Source organism: Heliangelus exortis, chromosome Z, assembly GCF_036169615.1.
Source record: "Heliangelus exortis chromosome Z, bHelExo1.hap1, whole genome shotgun sequence".
Lineage (NCBI taxonomy): Eukaryota > Metazoa > Chordata > Aves > Apodiformes > Trochilidae > Heliangelus > Heliangelus exortis.
Window position 1 is genome coordinate 34,480,469 of NC_092454.1, and position 19,400 is coordinate 34,499,868.

A 19,400-nucleotide genomic window follows, 5' to 3' on the forward strand; every position below is an offset into this window, starting at 1 on the left:
GAATAGTGGGGTATGGTAAAAGGAATTTATGCCATTTGGACAACAAGTACTGCCATTAAAGGATGGTGAAATGCTGTGGTGGGAGCAAGGCTGGGGATGTTTCAGTAGAGCAATAAATGGGTACACAGTGTGGATCCATAGTAAGCCAGGCATGTCAAGTTCTGTTAGGCATGAAAAACTAATTCCTTTTTAGGTAACAAAGAACACTTGAGAACTCTGAGTGCTGATTGTCATTTAGCACACTAGAGTATCTTTGCAATAACCTCTGTTTTTTCATGTTAGAAAACACTTTTGATAATCATATTGTTAGTAGGGTTAGCTGAAAATACATCAGAGGTAAAGACATACTGTGCATGTATGAAGACAAATATAATGTTTTTCCTTTGGTTCTTCTTGCCAAAGCTACTACAAACAGAAATTACACAGCAGTGTGTACACCATCCAAAACAGTAAAATAATCTTTACTTTAAACAAATGCAATAGTTTCCTGTCTTTGTGATGCCAATTATGAAGAGTACTTAAAGATGAGTCTTCTTGTTTCTTAACTTGAATTCAGCATTTAATATACTCCTTTTTGATACAAGTGATTTTCTTGTGTTCTAAATGATACAAATATTTTTAATTTTTTCAGCACTTTGGCTCTTCTAGATGGACACAGAAGGAATTTGAATGCATTTTTTTCAGATCAAGCTTGAAGATATATTTTGGTACACTTTTACTCTAGATTCTTTTAAAATAATTGTCTGCTATGCATTCACTCACTATGGCTGTGTTGTTATGCTTGAAGATGCCTTCTAGAGTATTTAACTTTGCACAAACTTTTTCAGTGCAAATTACCAGTAAGTGGCAGCAGATGGAGTTAAAGTGTTTCAAAAACTTGTTGAACTTCTATCCTAGAACTTTATATTCTGTTACAGAGAAATTTTGAACTTATATCTCACCAAAAAAAAAAAAAAAAAATAGTATTGAACTGCTTATTTTTCTAGATAAAACACGATACAGAAAGCTGTATTGACATAGGTCGGATGTTTGGATACTGTCCTTAACTGTTTTCTATGAAGCTAATGCTTTGGCATAGATGCCTCCTTAAACAGAGTATAGCCAAGTTTTTAATTTTGTAGGCTTCTAGATGGGTGTGCTAGCAGTGAAACAGTGACCTAATAATCCTCTTGGAAATTTCCAGATCTAGTTAACTTCAGAGTAACTTTTTCAGGTACAGATTTGCTTTGTTCAGTACTTCAAGGTTTTTTTTATTCTTTGTGGCATGAAGGAATTATTATGGGTAAAAAAATCTTTATAGTCTAATTACAAGGTGATGAAATTTTCAGACAAAGAAAACTCAGTTGTAGGCTATAGTTATCTGTTCTTACTAATTTTGAATTTACTGAGATACAAGATGTGAAGTTACCCTGACATTATTTTTAAAATTACTTTAGAGCAGTTATAGCAATTGTAATGTACAGTAGTTAGTTCTAAAGATACTGTCCTGTTTTTGAGACAAAGGAAAATCCAAATGCTGTCACAGCTCTTGAGGTTGAAGAATAGATTGTTTGCAGCACAGCTTCATTTTGAACAGCTCTCTGTGGTTACAGTGGACTGAGCGAAAAGAATGGATGTACGCTGTGGACTGTAACTTTCCTTTCACTACACTGAACATCAGGAAAATGGTTGACACTGGCATGGCCACTCTTAGATTGCAGTGTGGATATTTTGTGAATACAAAATAATTAGACTTTGTTTCAAGTTACTGGTATGACTTTGACACTATAGGTTTTTAGTCAACCATAAAGGTTACAGTGAACTTTTTTGGTTCATAAGTGGTTTAAAGCATTGGAGTTTAAATCTCAAAGTTCCTAAAAGTTGCCCAAACTGCTTTAAGCTTATTCTTAGGTTCATTCAGAAACTCTTAATGTGAATACTGGAATCTGAGGAGTGGAAAAAGAAATTGCTACTTGCCAGTTCTGTCAGAACAGCAATCAAAATGTTTGTCCTATCATAAGGTATATGACATGGAGTACATGCCTCATACTATTTAAAATAATATTTGTAATAAAACATGCATAATTAATAAGATTCCTTGTAAAACGGTTAATTCATGGTTTGTAGATACTGCCTGTGTATTACAGCACCGGCAGGTACTTCATTAGCTTGCTTTTGCTTATACTGGAGGAAATAAGGACATGAGTGAAAACAGTGATGAATTTAGTTTAATTATAGCACATGTATACTTAGGTTCTTAAGGAGAATTTATAAAAGCCTGTGAGTCCCTAATGATTTTTGCAGTAGCCTATTAACAAAGCATTAAAGGACTTGTGACCCTAAAATAAAAATTAGAAAGTAAAGGCCTGTGCCAAACAAAGAACAATGAGCTTTCAGTAGGCACAGTTATGGTTGGATTTTTTTTTTTAATATTATCACAAACAATTTTGATAATAACTTGGTTTATTGTTGATAATCCTGTTTCCCAAATTGTCTTAACAGTTCTGTTTCAGGATAGGAATTCAATGTTTTTTGTTTTGTTTTTTTTTTAAGTAATGAGTTACAGCTTTTGTATGTCACTTCTTTTAAATTATTATTTGTTATGTTCTGTAAGACTATAATTTGAAGAATCCATTAATAACTCTGACTTAAGGAATTGTGATCTTACAGTAAAGGTCATTACTGACACAAGGTACAACACCTGATGTTTTAAGCTGAAGCTTAAACTCTTGCTTTGGAGTAGGCCTGAAAGGGCAAATCTGCTGAGCAATAAACTGTTCCATTTTAGCACAAGGACTCTGAATTGATACATTACTGAGGGCCACAGGTAGTTTTTCCTTACACTGGGTCAAAATATGACCTATTTAGCTATTTGTTTTTTCATAGACTCTTAGTTCTGTAATTTCCCATGTCTAGTAATTATAAAATCATAGAATCATAGAAAGTAAGGGGTTGAAAGGGATCTCAAAAGAACATTGAGTCCAACCCCCCCTATCAGAGCAGGGTCATCTACAACAGACCACACAGGAATGTGTCCAGGTGGGCTTTGAATGTCTCCAGGGAAGGAGACTCCACAACCTGCCTGGGCAGCCTGTTCCAGTGCTCTGTCACCCTCACCGTGAAAAAATTCTTCCCAATATTTATACAGAACTGCCTATGCTCTAGTTCATAACCATTGCCCCTCGTCCTATTGTTGGTCACCCCTGAGAAAAGTTTGAGTCCTCCTGGCACTCGCCCCTTACATATTTATAAAAACTAATGAGGTCACCCCTCATTCTCCTCTTCTCCAAGCTGAAGAGCCCCAGCTCAGCCTTTCCTCGTAAGGGAGATATTCCGCTCCCTTGATCATCTTGGTCGCTCTGCGGTGGATTCTTTGAAGTAGTTCCCTGTCCTTCTGGAATGGAGGGGCCCAGAATGTGCCCCAGATGCAGCCTAGAGTAGGGCAGAGTAGAGAGGAAGGAGAACCTCTCTCAACCCACTAAGCACCCCTCTTCTAATGCACCCCAGGGTGCCATTTGCCTTCTTGGCCATAATGACACATTGCTAGCTCACGGTCATCCTTCCATCCACCAGTAATACAATATTGAAAATTAAGATGCAAGTTTTAAATGGTATACTGCAATGGGTTCAGAGGGTGATATTCAGCACTGCCTGAGAAACAGTGTCCCCCTGTTTCCTCAGAGGTCAGCTCCACAGGTAGCACGTGCCAGTTCATGAAGTGTTCCTCTCATCATATTTACCCTCTAAATTGCCATACTGCCTGTCACTTTTCCTTTAAAGGATTGTCAACATTGATCTTAACAATGGAGTTATTATATAAATAACATGGTCTTTCGTCAACAAAGCTTTTAAGAGTCATTATAAAAGCTTTGTGCATGAGCCTCAACATCTTACTACTACTAGGTGTACTCCAGAGCTTGCCTATTGGTTGTGTACTTCCAATACCAAAGCAAAGGAACCTGTGGTTTCTAGAATTTTGGATATGTTTAAATGGCAGTGAGCCTGTAGTTATCAATTTTGAAACAGTGAGGCTATGCATAGAAGCAGGACGGAAGGTGCTTGGGAAACTATGGGGTAGATTACTGGTTTTGAGAATATTCACATCTAAAGTTCTCAACTCGGCTACCATCTAGAAGTAGCAACCTTTTGTATAGCCAGATTCAAAGATTCAGTCTTGCCCTGAATTGAATGACTGCTACATAAGTAAATTATGATAGGGTTATTGTTATACTAGAGATCCACACCACACAGTTTGGTGTCATCAGCAGAGAGTGCGGTTAATCCCACTGCCTACTTTCTGGTGGTCTACAATGACCATTTTTCATCTTGTAACATTCTCTCCTGTTCATGTTTCTGACTGAAAATAAAAAATATTTCTAAGAAATCTTGTGTAAACAAATAATCAAGATGGTAATTGTATTACATAAACATGTGCATAACTTATTGTATGCTTATATCCGTTACAAAGCTGCCTGAAGCAGGAAATTTTTTTTCTTATGGCAAGAGAATGTATACTATCTGTCACTTAGTGAAACTTATCTTTTTGGTAGTTGGAGTGATATGTGACTCACTCAAAACTGAAGTTTTTATTTTTAGCGTGGTCTTTGTGGTTTTATATTTTTTTTTATTTACCAACCTAGTCACTTGAAATATGTTTGTTTCTCTAGCTGACGTCTGAAATGTTTGAAGCTGATCTTGAAAAAGCACTGTTGCTAAGCAAACTGGAGTATGAAGAACACAAAAAGGTAGTTGCAGGATTCATCCTGATGTAAAAGCTGTACAAATTGAGGCTTGAATTTTAAAAATAAAGCAAAATACCTTCCTAAAAGTATAATCTTCTTTTAATGTAAATTGTTTGCTTACACTGTTCAGATACTTTAGAGTTTAGAGAACTGGATTTGAAAGAAACCACATATAATAGTATTGGGTGGTTTGAATTTATTTGCTATTTTCTTATTTGCTTGAAAAGGTTGAAAATTAGCTTTACTTTTTCGATTTTCTGGCATATAAATGGGCTGACATTTTTTAAGAGTACAAGAGATTCCACCCTTTCTCATAAAATCCATTACATTTGAGGAGTCAGAGAATCAAAGCACTGAATTCTCCTTACATCTTGAAGTACTAGTGATGTTTGAATTATTGCATTTTTGGTTACATCTTACCTCTGTTTTGAATGTAAATAGTTCTAATATGCTGTACACGTTTTCTTTAGTGGTTGGGATGCTGTTTTCTGAACAGTTCCTACAGAACACTGAAGAATTGTTCTAAAAAGTATGCTTAGATAATTTCTTGATTTCTAATAGGAAATGTCTTCTTATTTGCAATATATCAGGGGCCAATGAAATTTATGAAAATAAGTTAATTTAAGTATAATTATGCATCATAAGGCATGTCCCCTTTTGTCAAATATCTCTGCATTAAGCTTCACTTTTTTGTGTGGTGAGAGAGTTAAAATTCTTGAAAGCCAAGGATAAATTTTTAAGTTGGATATTAAAAGTTTTTTTTAAAGAGAAGACAGTCTTCAGGCACAGTAGCACAATGTAATTTGTAGACTTTTTTTGGAATTACCTTTGAATAATTTAAATATATATTTAGAACGCATTACGTAACTATGCTGAAGAAACCTTGTTTCTATAGAAATAAAAGCACTCCATTTCCATCTTTGCTTTCTACGTAAGTCTTTTTTCTTAATATTATTTACATTGAAGACTATTTGTAACCTTAAAATATATAATTAATTAGTATTTAAAATTATTTTTAACAATTGGGACATTGATCATTGGCTAAGAATGTTAATGCAGATGTGTGTGGAGCTGGACTGGGTTCAAATGGCTATCCTGTCTAATTTCAGTAGGACCAAGTGCAGCTGGTAGAGCATTGCTGCACACTGATAGCTCTCTGACTTTTTACTGAATGTGTATTTTGTGAATAAAAAGAAGGTACAGTAGAACTAGTTTTTTTCAATTAATGTACTAATTTCTGTAGTTTTCTGCCTTCCAGTGCTTGACGTATAGTATAATCACACTTCCTGAGTTTCTGGCTAAAATTTGATATAGGTGGTTGAGGAAGTATTATGCTGGTAGTTCATCAACTGTTTTGTGAAAAGCAATGCTTTACTTCAGCAAACAGAATTGATCCTTAATTGTTGGTCATGTCTTGCACTCTGTAAACCAATCTGAAACTTCAGTATGTTATCACTGTTTTTTTTTCCTTAAAAAGCCTCAGGAAAAATATTTGGGTATTGAAGAAAATTATACCAGTGGGATTTTATTCTTTTAGGAATATGAAAAAGTTGAAAATACTTCACCTCAGTCAAAGTATGTGAATAAGAAAGAGAAAAAGAACCAGAAAGGAAAAGACAAACCTCTCACTGTGTCTCTGAAAGACTTCCAGTCAGACAGTAATGTAGGTATGTCTTACCATACCAAATGAGCTGTGCTACTTGGAATTGTCATACTGAGTGTGCAAACTGCAAAATACCCTTTTGTCTCTGTTCATTAATACTGTGGTTAAACTAACAGTAAATGAGTTGCAGTTAGTGTGTCCTATCAAGTCTAAAAGCAGTGTTCATTACATTACAATGGGCTAGTTACATAATCAATAAAAAAGGAGAGATTAAGGAAAACAATTTCATGTAGTGCCCCTGGGGTGGGTGGTGGCCTCAAACACTCTTAATATGACTTATTTTTCATCTAAGGTGTTGGGAGTTTTTTGTTTATTTAATTAAGTTTGCAGTTTATAGGTGACTGAATTTATGTTTCCTGGGTAGTAGAAAGTAATTGTTTGCCTTTCTTCATGATACTGATTTTCATTAGGATGAATAAATACTGAAATAATTGTATATTCTCATTATATGCATTATTTATGTTTAAAATTCCATAATCTGTGTCTGTAGAGCAGAGAGTCTGAATTTTTGTGAAGGAATCAAGACAGATATCAGAAAAAGAAAGTAATTTGTTTTCAAAGGCTTTCTCTTTTAATGATGTTTTTGTCTAAATCTGCATTATTTAACACATTAGTTCGAGGTAATCTGAATAGAGGAAAAAAGATTGAAAGCAGAGCAATCCGGAAGGCATGGAAGGCATAGAGGAGTACAGCCAGATATGTGCTTTAAAAGCCTAAACAGACTTAAGGATTTGTTTCTTGATTTGTTTCTTAAGTATCTGTTCCTAAGACATTGTCTTTCACTTTAAATAAAGCAAATGAATATGGAATTCCTCATTTTAAATAGTATAATAAAAGATCTGTGAAAAAAACCCAACTGATACAATACATGGTTAGTAATCTTGGCTGGTTATGGTTTAGTAATTATTTTTTATTGTGCCTTTGAGAGGAGAGTTAATCTTTAAGAACCTCAGTAGCTGGAGTTTTCTCACCATTTTTCAGAATGTTTCAATATAGCCAGCTGTACAAGATATTAGTAACTTATTGATGTAAATTTTTTTCTATTCTTTTCAGATAACCCGGCTAAAAAAAATGAGGTAAGTCTTATTCAAACTAGCTTAATTAAAAAAAACAAAACCACCTAACAAAAACCCAACATTAAGCAGTTTTGTTTAGAATTTAATTGTTTTGGAACTTTCTGTAGTGACAGCTACACATTCTGAAATGGACTTATTTCAATTTGGAAACTTTTACAGATGCAGGTTTAATAGACGTATGTGTCTGAAGTTACTGTATTTAAATGCATGTCAAAAAGTACAAATTGTATTACAAAAAAGAGAAGCAAATTAGATAAAGCACTGTGATGCTACTATGTTGCACAGCAGCCCGAACATTTTCACTTTTTGTGAAAATAGTAGTTAACAGTGTAAAAAACTATGTTAGGGTAATGCAAAATTATTTAATTCCAACTTCGTGCTTTTGGGCAATCTCATGATCAACTAAATGCTAACGGTTAGTTTCTAGGCTCTTTGTTTGGTTTCATATTCTCTAGGTGTAACATCTAGGATAATGCTTTCACTCTGAGTTAAGCTGTTTTTTTAAACACTGATTTCTATCTCAGCATCAACTTATATGTAAAGGAAGATATGTTATTGGTGCTTACTTTTGACAGGAACTGAACTCTTCCCATTCTTCGTCACATGATAAAGGATTTTTCAACAGGCTGGAAGATGACGTTCACAGAATACTTGAAAGAGAGAAAAGGAGAGTTCAGCTTACTGATTGCAGTGAAACAGATAACTGCACATCTCAGGAACACAACCAGGCACGTAAAACAGCAGTCATTCTGATGGGAAGAAGTTTGCCTAATGAAGGTTATTCAATGATCAGAAAGGAACACCTGAGTAGAAGAAAGCACAAATCAAAAGCATGATAATTTTAAAGAATTAAAAACCTACAACAATAATATTTTTATCTAGCTGAAGAGGCATTCAAATGACTTGTTTCAAAAATTACTTGTGATCAAAATAATTTTTGGCAATATTTATTACTGTGCTTCTTACCCTTTTGCTATCTATATACCTCTTTAGTTTTGATCAAAAATGCTCTAATGAACAAAAATTAAATTCACATTACAAAATTATTAAGAAAGTGATGTTTTCTTCCTTATAGGAGAGTGTTTCAAAAGGTGAACCAACAGAACAACTAAAGCTTGAGCTTGAAAAGAAAGATACGGAAATTGAGAAACTGAAAAATACAATAACTCAGTGGGAGGTATGTAGCTTCTTAAACCTTCAAATAGGAGACAAAACATTATTATAAATTTAAAAAAAACATCTATTAAGATATGACAAATCTGTAGAGATACTTGAGACTGGCCACACATGATGTATTTACAGAGCAAGTTGTTTCTTCAGCACCAGATAAAGCAGTCTTTTTTGGTAAATCAGTCAAGCACCTAAAAGTATTCAAAAGAATCAAGACAAATCATCCAGAAATAATCTTCATATCTGGCATTTTGGTCGCTACTTTTTCTCTAGTGTTGCTGGTTCTATGGTAAACAATTAAAAAAAATTAAGATCGTGAGCAATATGATTTGCCTTGCAAATTAGCTCTGCTTTGACCAGGCAGTTGCACTTTTTTGGGTCTTTTCCAATCTATTTATTGTTTCAACTCTACTAAGCTTTTCTTGCACTTAAGAACTACATTTCTTGTGTGTGTGTGTCTGTGTAGATAGAGTCCAATATGAAGTGGTTAAAAAAATTGTTGAGTATTTTTTGCAGGCTTAGGATAAGGCTCTTTAAAGCTGCAGTGTAACAAGAACAAAGTCCTGAGTTTTCTTATCTTTTCCCATTACATACAAGTGAAACTGGAAATCAGATTCATCATATGCTATAACACACCAGGAAAAAAAGATTGGCTTGTTAATAATTACATGGTATTGCTATATACCAGAGTAGCTCTGTCACCTTGTTTTCAATCCAGATTAGCACTGGATTATCTTAGCAAAAAGGGCAAAATATCCATGAGGAGCATGCATTCTAAAAAAATACAGTTAACCAGTATAAAATTATTTTAAATTATTCTGTTGCTAATTTTACTCATTGCTTAAGTATACTGAGCAGACTGACAGATTGAAAGTTTTCTTCTTATTGAAAGTACTTGTACATGTAATAATAAAGCCATTAACTTTGTTAACATCTGTTTTCACTGGGTACAGAAGTTGAAATCCTCAGGTGAAATTTTTAAGTATAAAACCTTTCATACTGATACATCTGATTGATTTTATGAACTTGCTCAGAGACCTTAATATAAGTTTTAGGTGGCTATGAAAAGGTCTGTCTTAATATAAGTTAATTATTCTCAAGGACTGGTATGATACTCAAAATGGAATATAGTAGCTCATTTATTGCAGAAAAGGTGTATCTGAAATTAAACTTTTTTTTCTAGAACCTACAAGAGAAAACTGTATGAAAACACTTGTGACATAAAAAACAAGTTTACACCTAAGAGACATTTCTAGATCTGACATTGGTGGCCAAGTAAGAAGATCTGTGAAGAAAGTGTGGTGATATTGCAGACTGGGAAAAACCATAAAAATAGGTTCTTGAGTAGTAAACTGTAAACAGCTGAAAAGGAAAGAAACTATAACATTATAATAACACCTGCTGAATAAAATAATCTGTAGAGCAGTAAGGTCCTACCCTATTTGAGAAGTAATATGGCAAACTATATTATCTCAGTATCTAGGAAAGTGCATTATCATTGCTGTAATTTTTCAGGGGACAAACATGAAATTAAGTGCTTGATGCAACAGGCCTATCTACTTGAGGCATGTCTGAATGGTGGTTCCTGCAACAGTAGTGCATTGACATAACTTTCTTACTGTATTTTGCTTTCAGCCTTGTGCTTCCCATTTTCTGTTGTCTCTCAGTAATTAAGCACTTCTGCCACGTATTCCTTTCTTTTGCTGCAATTTAATTCTTACTCTGCATAAGTAATCTTTTTAGTCTTTTAATTCTGATTCTTAGTAGTTGTGTTTATTTTATAGAACGCTTTTTTTGGTAGGGTATACATGTAATGGTTCAATCTTTTCTATACAGGCAAAGTATAAAGAGCTACAAGCAAGAAATGCACAGCTTCTGAAGATGATGCAAGAAGGTGAAAGTAAGAGAGTTTTATCAGGAAACCTACATGTTCTTTTCAAAATGTGGGGGGGAGCTTTCAAAGCAGTTTTTAAAAAACAATTTGTGACAGTTATAAAGAACTATAAAGCTAATAATTTGCAGTGACTCTTGTATTTAGTGGGCCACACTACTGTATTTATATTATATAATGACATAATCAGTTGTGCATTGAGATTATTCTTTGAAATATAAACTGTTCAGTTACATTTTAGGTACAGTGGTTCTTTGAGTTGGACCCCTTTGCATGTGACAGCTTTCTGTTCTGGACTGATCTCATCACAGTTTCTGTTTAGACACACTTGAGGAAACCGTTAGTTTGTGTGTTTTTGCAAGCTGTGGTTTGAACTGTTGGAAGTATTCTACACTAATGCAAGTTATTCTTTTGCCTCACAATGAATAGAAATAGATAAACCAAAGAATTATACATCGAGTATAACACTATTCAGAGTCTTCATGATTCAGTGTTTGTTGGCAAAGTGAGGAAGAATTATATATATATATGTGTGTGTGTGTGTGTGTGTGTATATATATATATGTATATATATACACTAATTTACATATTTTATACTTATTATGCATAGTTAACCCTTAATTTTCCTATTCTTGCTTGATGATGTTGAGTCTATGATAATAGCCACACTAATTTAGTTTAAAAACAGCCTTTGTTTTTCAATTTCTTAATTTAGCTCTTGAATGTAGTTTCTTGTCTGGCGTAACATTTTCAGCTAAAGAGCATAGTTTTTTTCTTTATGTTTACAAAAACTATGTCATGTCTAAGGTAGTTTAAATGTTCAGTCAGTGGCTGAACACTGCATATTTCAGCTTGGAATTCTGTTACTGTTTGAGCCAAGAGGAAATGTTTTAATCTTGAAAGAAGTGAAGTTCTGGAGTTTTTTTTCTTTGTTTACCAAATAGTAACATACTGTAAAATCAGTAATTTTCTGTTTTTCTACAGACTGAGTATTCTGTATTTTGGGCAGAATTACAAGGCAGAAATGAGCCTTGAAAAGCTTCATTTCTTCTTAATGAGGATTTTACATTATCCACAGATAACTTCATAGACAGTAGCTAAATAGTTCAGACATTTCCATAATTGTGTAAATAGAAGTTTCCATAACTAAGATTGAGCTTGTTTGTGAAACTTAAGATCCAAAATCTTGATCTATTGCCAATATTAATTTTTCTCGCAAATGCAGAGAGGAAAAAATTAGGAGAAAAATTTGTGGCTGGGTGAGACATATACTTGGTGGCAATGTGTCTGACTTTATTCCTCAGCAGTGCTCGTTTATAGTGCAGAGTAAACATGGCATCACGATAAGGTGGATTGTTTTAAAAGCAAGATACAATAAACAAAGACCATGGTCTTGCTAGCTACAGATGTTGCTTCTAGCATTTTCCCACAATAGAACATCCTGTGAAAACCCAAGAGTTGATAGTATATATGATCTCTTTGTTCAGAGCAGATGTCCTCCAAATTCCTTGCTGTCTTTTCTGGCTATGAGCCTTGCCTCATTCTTATTTTTCTGGCAGCAGGCCTTGCTTTGCCGCTATCTCTGTTTGGTCTTGCTTTGTATCGTGGGGCCCTGCTTTTTCCCTGCCTCTCAGATGTCTCAAGTTATCAAGGCGGCTCCCCACGTATTTTTCCAAGGCTGGACTTGGGTCACAGTGCAAATCTCTAAAATCCATGCTGTCTAATGGATGAATTGTGGGACAAGTAAAGCAAGAATGGGGTTTAATGTCCAGAACTTTTCGACCTGCAGCTAATGGCACTGGTAGCTAATGATAATTTTTAATTCACAACATCTACTGTTCTTTTAGTGAAGACAATGTTATTTAGATGTAACACGAGTGAAATAAAGCAATGTCACACTGCTGTTGCAGATGAAGCCCTGTATATTTTGAAAGATCCTAATGCTGTACCTTTCTCTCTGTAGTGAAAGACAAAGCAGAAATACTTTTACAGGTTGATGAATCTCAAACTATCAAAAACGAATTGACTGTACAGGTAAGCAAGAATTTTGAAGTGTAAAATTTCATGGGTATTTCAAAGATGCTGTTTATTTAACATGGCAATAGAGATCGGGGGGAGGACAAAGCAGAAACAAAAACTAGTTTGAAGAAAAAATGTTACATTTCAACCTTTATTTAAGACACGTCAGCTGGCAAGTCACTGTAGTAGATAGCATACAAGACTTCCAGGTTTAGTTTTTGGTCTGCAGCAACTATTAGTCCTAAGCCTTTGGATAGTCCAAATGTCTTACATGTAATATGGTGTTGTTTGGTGAGGGTGATGTAATAAGCTTACCTGTGTTGTGTAATAATACATCAGGTAAGTGATGAAATAAACTAATGCAGAGTTCTAAAGTCAGAAGTGTTTCTAACTTCATAGCTTTTCTATATTGTTATACAGGCAAACCAGTAAATGTTGCCTGGGAAATAAAAATCATTAATTGTACTTTTAATTCATGAATAATGATAGTGGTAGTAGCTATTGAATTCTGCATGTATTACCTGTTTGGCCTGTACAGTACTAATGGAAAACAACATAGACTTACATAAATTTACAGATGCTAAGGATACTTTATAAATTCATGTTCTGTATGTTTTAGGTAACTGTACTTCATGCCGCATTAGAGCAAGAAAAATCCAAAGTGAAGCAATTGCAGGCAGAATTAACAAAATATCAGGTACTGTTATTTTGTACGTTTGTAAGTTTACTTGTTCTATATGTAGCTGAATCTATCAGGAGGTAATATGCTCTAAACAGACTGATCTACTAGCTCTAATTATTCCAGCTAAATTAGTGGTTCATGTTGTAGGGGAGAAACAAAACAAAAACAAACAAAAACCACCTGTAGCAAAACTAAAACACAGTTTTGGCAGGTTGAGGTCTACCACCTGTTATGTAGTTTTAAAGCAGTACAAAGTTTTTTACTATTGAAATACGCTGGTCAATAAAAATACTTGAAGCAGCAAGTTGTTTCATTGTGTAACTCTGTGTGTAACATGACTAACTGTAGAATTTGTATCTTTTTTTTTTGCCATAATTATTTCTTTGGTTCTGTATGGTAGTTCTGTCTTTAGCTGAAACTCTGCTGAAGATTCACTGCAAGTTGTGTTCAATATGAGTGATAAGATCAGTGGTGTCTTGCTGACTGTGCATATGCTGTTTTGTTCATTCAACTTGGCAGCTAATGAAACTCATGCTAACTTTTGCATTAACTGTATGCTACTTAACATTCTGACTGGTTTTGAAGAGTGACAGTATGTGCAATTAAGGATTTGTACTTGTGCATGACTTGACACTTTTTTTTGTTTGTTTGTTTCTTTGTTCTGTATAGGTTTCTTGTTTGGTTGGTTTCACTGTCAGGTTTTGTATAGGTTACAAGGACAGTCTGTGGTGTATAATGGAACTTCTAACAGAGCCATGTAGGCTTTGGCAAGCTATCCTATGTCAAGACAATTTTGTGAAAAGTGGCTCATTAGGCCATAATACTCTTTCTGAAGCAACAAATAATTTCTGATTACATCAGATTCTTTGGCTGGCACTAAGTGGGGCTATATGTGTATAATCTCCTGTCAATTTCTTTTCCCTTTGTCACATTACCATGATTGATCATGTTGCTTCTTAGAAGTGTCTTGCACCTGTTGACAAATGGATGTGCTTGTTCAGTCCCTTACAGACAAGCTGAGTGCTCATACCACTAATTGAAACTAAAGTAAATCTCCTGTCAAATCTAGCCCACTGTTCTGACTTACAGCTTCAGTCTTTCTGTTTTCCCTTCCCATCTGTGGCTTCGTGAATATTAAGTATTTTTCTACTCAAGTAGAAAATTTTGAGTAAGATAAATTTAACTTGTGGTTAATTGTAATAAACAGGATTCAGAGAATAATGGAATAAAATAAACATAAAATAGGTCTTGCTATGTACTCAGTAATTACTGCAGAATCACTTATTCTGTTGCTCTTTTCACTCTGCCCTCCCCAGTCTAATACAGGTTTATCTTTTCATGTCTTGCTGCATTTCTTGCTTAATTCATCACCTTGGGGTTTTTTGTTTGGCTAGCTGGGATTTTACATTTTTGTGTTTTTTTGTTTTGTTTTGTGTTAGAAAAACTCTCTCATCTGCCTTGCAGGGATTATTATTTAGTACTTTTTGTGGCGTTCTCTTCAACAACGTGAGGCCCACTTTTTATTGGAATACCTCTTTGAAACCTAAGGATGCCTTTAGAAAAAGTAAACAAAATCTGTGGATTAAAAATAAACAAAAAACAACCTAATCAGCCAGTGTGGGTTTATCCCTAGCTGTCAGCATCTCAGTTATGCATCCTTTAAGTGCTTTTATTGTTTTAATTTATATAACAATATTTCATGTTCAAATGATTTTATGTCCTATAATATTTGTATAATTTAACTAAAGTATGCAGCTTAACTCATCATAGTTTTTGGTGTTAATTTATACTATTTTAATATACAAAGCAGTAACAGATACAAAGTGTCATGTCTAGTATATTAATTAAAGATTTGTTTTAATTCTTTCTTGCAGAGTGGGAAAAAAGGGAAAAAGAACTCGGAATCTGACCAGTGTAGGTGATCTTCTCTGCCACCAGAGTCAAAGCAAAGAAAGCATCAATTCTTTCTTCAGGGTTTTGCAGAAATTTATATATTTGTTGTACAACTGCTCTACTATGCAGTTTTTGAAGAGAAATTAACTATTAGTAGTTTGTTTAACTGTCTGAATAACTGATTTGCTGCACTTTCTGCTACAGAAAAATTAGAAAATTAGTATTCCAGCAGAGTTGAAACTAACTGTACTGCCATTAGTTTTTCATCATTCAATAAACTTTATTATTCCATTTCTATGTTTGAAGTCTTGCTTTCTAGATTTTCTCAGTTAGGAAGACTTCATTTAATCACTGTCAAAATCCAGAAGTATTTGTATGCAAATACAAAGTTTCACCAAGTCCACACTGAAAATGGGGTAGATCATGCAAGTACATTTTTCTGTTGTCAAATCCAGATCTGTTTAAAAAAAGTCAGCAGTCATTATTTGCTGTCCTTGGAGGAGATCATGCAGTTCAGTGCAGCCAAGTGCAAGGTCCTGCACATGGGTCGGGGCAACCCCAGTTTTCAACACAGGACTGGAGATGAGGAGATTTAGAACAGTCCTGGCTGAGAAGGCTGTGGGGGTACTGATGGATGGAAAGCTAGACATTAGATGGCATTAGCTTTACCCTGGGCTGCATCAAAAGAAGCATGGTCAGCGGGCTGAGGGAGGTGATTCTCCTTCTCTGCTCCGCTCTTGTGAGACCCCACCTGGAGTATGGTGTCCAGTTCTGGAGCCCGCAACACGGGAAGGACATGGAGCTCTTGGAGTGAGTCTGAAGGAAAGCTGTGAAGATGATCAGAGGGCTGGAGCACCTCTCCTATGAGACAGGCTGAGAGAGTTGGGGTTGTTCAGCCTGGAGAAGGCTCTGAGGCGACCCTGTTGCAGCCTTTCAGTATATAAAGGAAGTTTATATGGAAGAGAGACTTTTCCTATAGAGCCTATAGAGACAGGAGAAGGGGCAATGGTTTTAAACTGGAAGATAATAGATTTAGAATTGGCAAAAATTTTTTACTATCAGGGTGGTGGGACACTGGCACAGGTTGCCTACTGAGGTTGTGGATGTCCCCTCCCTGGAAGTGTTCAAGGCCTGGGAGGATGGAGCTTTGAGCAACCTGATTTAGTGGGAGGTGTCCCCTCACATGCAGAAGGATGGAACTAGAGTATCTTGGGAGGTCCTTTCCAACACAAACCATTCTATGATTCCACAAGTCTGTGATCTTTACCATCTTCATACCTACATGGCTTTCAGCTGCAAAATGCTGTCTCTGTGCAATTACCATGTAAAAAGAGATTCCCTAACCTGTCATCTCCGAATGTCTTTTTCCATAGCTTGCTGAGTAAGGAACAATTCCTCCTGTGCTATAAGACAAAGCTTAAACAATTTTTTGTTCCATGTTAACTGCTAGTTAATGAAATACAGCTATAAAAATGCAGAATTGTTTGTGCAGCTCCGAATCCTGAGATCTTTCTTATTTGGGGACAGTTGTTGAAGTGGAACATTACAGAAGAATGAGTAGGAGCTGGCTCATTAGAAACACGTTAGAAAATCTTTTAAGTTACCTGGGAAATCAGCAGAGAACACAGAAGTTGGAGGGAAAGAAACCTGATGTAACTTTTTCAGCACTGTGAATCTTGTGGCCACACATAACTGCAATGTCTTATCCTAACATAAAAGACGACTGGGTGGAACAAAATAATCTGTTTTGTAAATAGTCCGATTCAAAATAAAACCCCTTTATTTGAGGATGTAGTATGTTTTTTCATTACCTGCTGCCCCACAGAAAATATTTACCAGAACATGTTTCCAATGTATTTGTAACTAATTTTGAATTAGGAAATCCAGAACACACCTGTCTTCCCAAAATCTCATCAGTCTGTTTCAAGGTGTCATCAAATTGCTAAATCATGTGTAGAATAATTCAGATTTCCAATGCTTCAGCTGTCTAGAAGCCAACAACAGAAGGAATTTTATTACAATGAAACAGAAGTTACATTCTAAAAACATGCATTCATGTCCTCATAAAAAGTTCAATCTGTTTTTAAATGCTGAAAAACCAGACACACATTTGTAATCTGGGCAATGCTTAATACAGTTCCTGTTGTTCATCTCGGCTCCTTTCCCTGTTCACCAGTTGGTGCATTAGCCAGTCCAGACTAAATGACTGAGAAATTCCTCCATCAGCTGATTTTACTCCACTATGTCAGTCTTACCTTAAATTTCTGTATAATACGTGAAAAAAAAACACCTGTATTTTCTCCAGCTTAGTTTCTTTTACATTTGTAATATCTGAAGCATCATAAAGACAAAGCTTTTTTTTATAGCTGTTGCAGCCTGTTTCCGAAGAGATATTTCCAGTATTCTTTCTTATAAAAATCCAGCAGTTGTCTTGCTATTACTTTCCCACAGTGAGATGTTTTAGTCTGGGACTTCATAAAACTTGCCAATGCCCAGTTTTGTTGCTGTGGGAGAAGCCACTGCCTAAGCATTCCCACACCATTGGAGGAGGCACAAACACACAACCAAGGACTTCAACTGCTTGGATCAGAGTCACTTAGCAACAGGTGGCTACAGCAAGCCCCTTTCAACTCCTCACATGCTCACTCACTCTTGGGAGCTTTTGCTTCCTTCAGGCCTGACCCTGTGTTACCCAGAGCAGAGTCCTGGGATATTGAACAGTATTAAAAAAATAATTTTTATTCACATGGCTGGGCAAAACCACTTGAGCTGTGTGTCTCCTAGAAAAGGATCTCATACAGAGAAATCCCTGGGCCATTATACCCTTACAGTCTCTGCACTCACCCCTCACATGCTCTTCATGCACCTTTTTTGGTGCAATGATGATTTCTGGTGTGGGGTCTCCTAACACCTTATTGGATTCTTTTTTAGTCTCCAGGCAGCCTACTAACTCTTCTTATCTTGTCCAGCTGCAGCTCCTGCTTATGGTTGTTGCCCTCTTACCTTCTTCTTTGCTTTTCTGGTGCACCCTCCTCTCTGGCAGGCCATGGAAAACTGCAGAGTCCTTCACTTAGGATAAACATCACCTAACAACAAATGAACCATAAGTGTGTTATCAGCATTATTCTCATACTCAGTCCAGTGTTATCAGCATTGTTCTCATACTCAATCCAAAACACAGCACTGTACCAGCTACTGGGAAGAAATTTGGCTATCCCAGACACAAGCCTATCTAGGTGGAAGTCCACAGCTTGTGGCTTAGGGCTTCAGCAAATCCAGCTGCTCATGCTAAGTAATAAGCAAACAGTACACCAAATTGCACAATATTGTGCTGTAACCCCTGTGTCCTAATTGTAAATGATTAATTCTACTTAAAATTTACTGATTTAATCTAAATGACTCTTAGTTCTGAACATTTGTCATTCTTCTGATTACTTGAAAAAAATCTTGAACAGTATTATCTGTTCCAGCTTTGAAACATTCTGTAAATTGTATACATAGCAACACAGTAAACCTTTCAGCTTGTTTAAAAAAAAAGGTTCATTTAAAAAAATAAAAATAATCAGAAGGTCATAACAAAGATGAGCTGAGTAAACCAGAATAAAGAGAAGGAAGGGGAAAAGGCTCCTTTTACTGAACCTTAGAAAACCTTCTATAGGTTCTATACTATTTTTAAAACTACTACATATATGAATTTCCATGTGGAATTCAGGAATACTAAAGCATTCTGGAAAAAAAATAAATAAATCTGAATTTAGAGGAACTGAGAGATCTTTGCCCAAAGAAAAAGAAAGCTCCACAGAGGTTGGGAAGATGAAGAAGCTGTTAGAAAGACCAAAGCACATGGTAGTTTCAGAGTAGGGCTGGAGAAAAAATTGCTGGGGTTGATGTGACTAAAGACAACTACAAAACTTAAATTTGATATAAATTTGATATCTGTGCATCAAACCAACAAAAATAAGTAGGGATAGGCATTAAGTAGTAGGTTACAATAGAAAAATACCCATTAACAGATCAGGTTAACAGAAGAGATGACTTATTTTCACAGACTTCTGAGTGTGTGCTTCTAGCTTAGAACTAACAGTGTTCATGTCTAATGCTACTTTAATGAAGATGTTTAGTGCCTCCCAGAGTAAAGCAAATCCCGCTGAAAGTGGCACAACAGCATTTCATTTATTAGCATTACTGATGAGCTGACAAGGATGTTGCCCTCTGGTTCAGCTCTCACAAGGCTAAGTGCTTGTCTTTTGCTATGGTAATGGCAGAATATGCCCCCTGAGCCCCA

General features: G+C 35.5%; 1 protein-coding gene and 1 long non-coding RNA gene across 2 annotated transcripts in view; one reads left to right on the forward strand and one right to left on the reverse strand.

Annotated features, from left to right (window-relative positions):
• GKAP1 (G kinase anchoring protein 1) overlaps nucleotides 1-15,406 on the forward strand; it is a 24,106-nt gene extending 8,700 nt beyond the window's left edge. Inside the window, exons 4-12 of the mRNA XM_071732114.1 lie at nucleotides 4,647-4,724; nucleotides 6,259-6,379; nucleotides 7,438-7,460; nucleotides 8,036-8,188; nucleotides 8,536-8,637; nucleotides 10,467-10,530; nucleotides 12,485-12,555; nucleotides 13,160-13,237; nucleotides 15,097-15,406. Of these exons, the coding sequence (XP_071588215.1) occupies nucleotides 4,647-4,724; nucleotides 6,259-6,379; nucleotides 7,438-7,460; nucleotides 8,036-8,188; nucleotides 8,536-8,637; nucleotides 10,467-10,530; nucleotides 12,485-12,555; nucleotides 13,160-13,237; nucleotides 15,097-15,144 (738 nt within the window). The 3' untranslated portion in view covers nucleotides 15,145-15,406. The remainder of the gene's footprint in view (nucleotides 1-4,646; nucleotides 4,725-6,258; nucleotides 6,380-7,437; nucleotides 7,461-8,035; nucleotides 8,189-8,535; nucleotides 8,638-10,466; nucleotides 10,531-12,484; nucleotides 12,556-13,159; nucleotides 13,238-15,096) is intronic.
• On the reverse strand, nucleotides 14,484-18,461 carry LOC139790361 (uncharacterized). The gene is made up of 3 exons (XR_011723466.1): nucleotides 18,305-18,461; nucleotides 17,960-18,201; nucleotides 14,484-16,097 (listed from the first exon to the last, which is right to left on the reverse strand). It is a non-coding gene; the product is annotated as an uncharacterized lncRNA (long non-coding RNA).
• Between the last annotated feature and the right edge of the window lie 939 nt (nucleotides 18,462-19,400).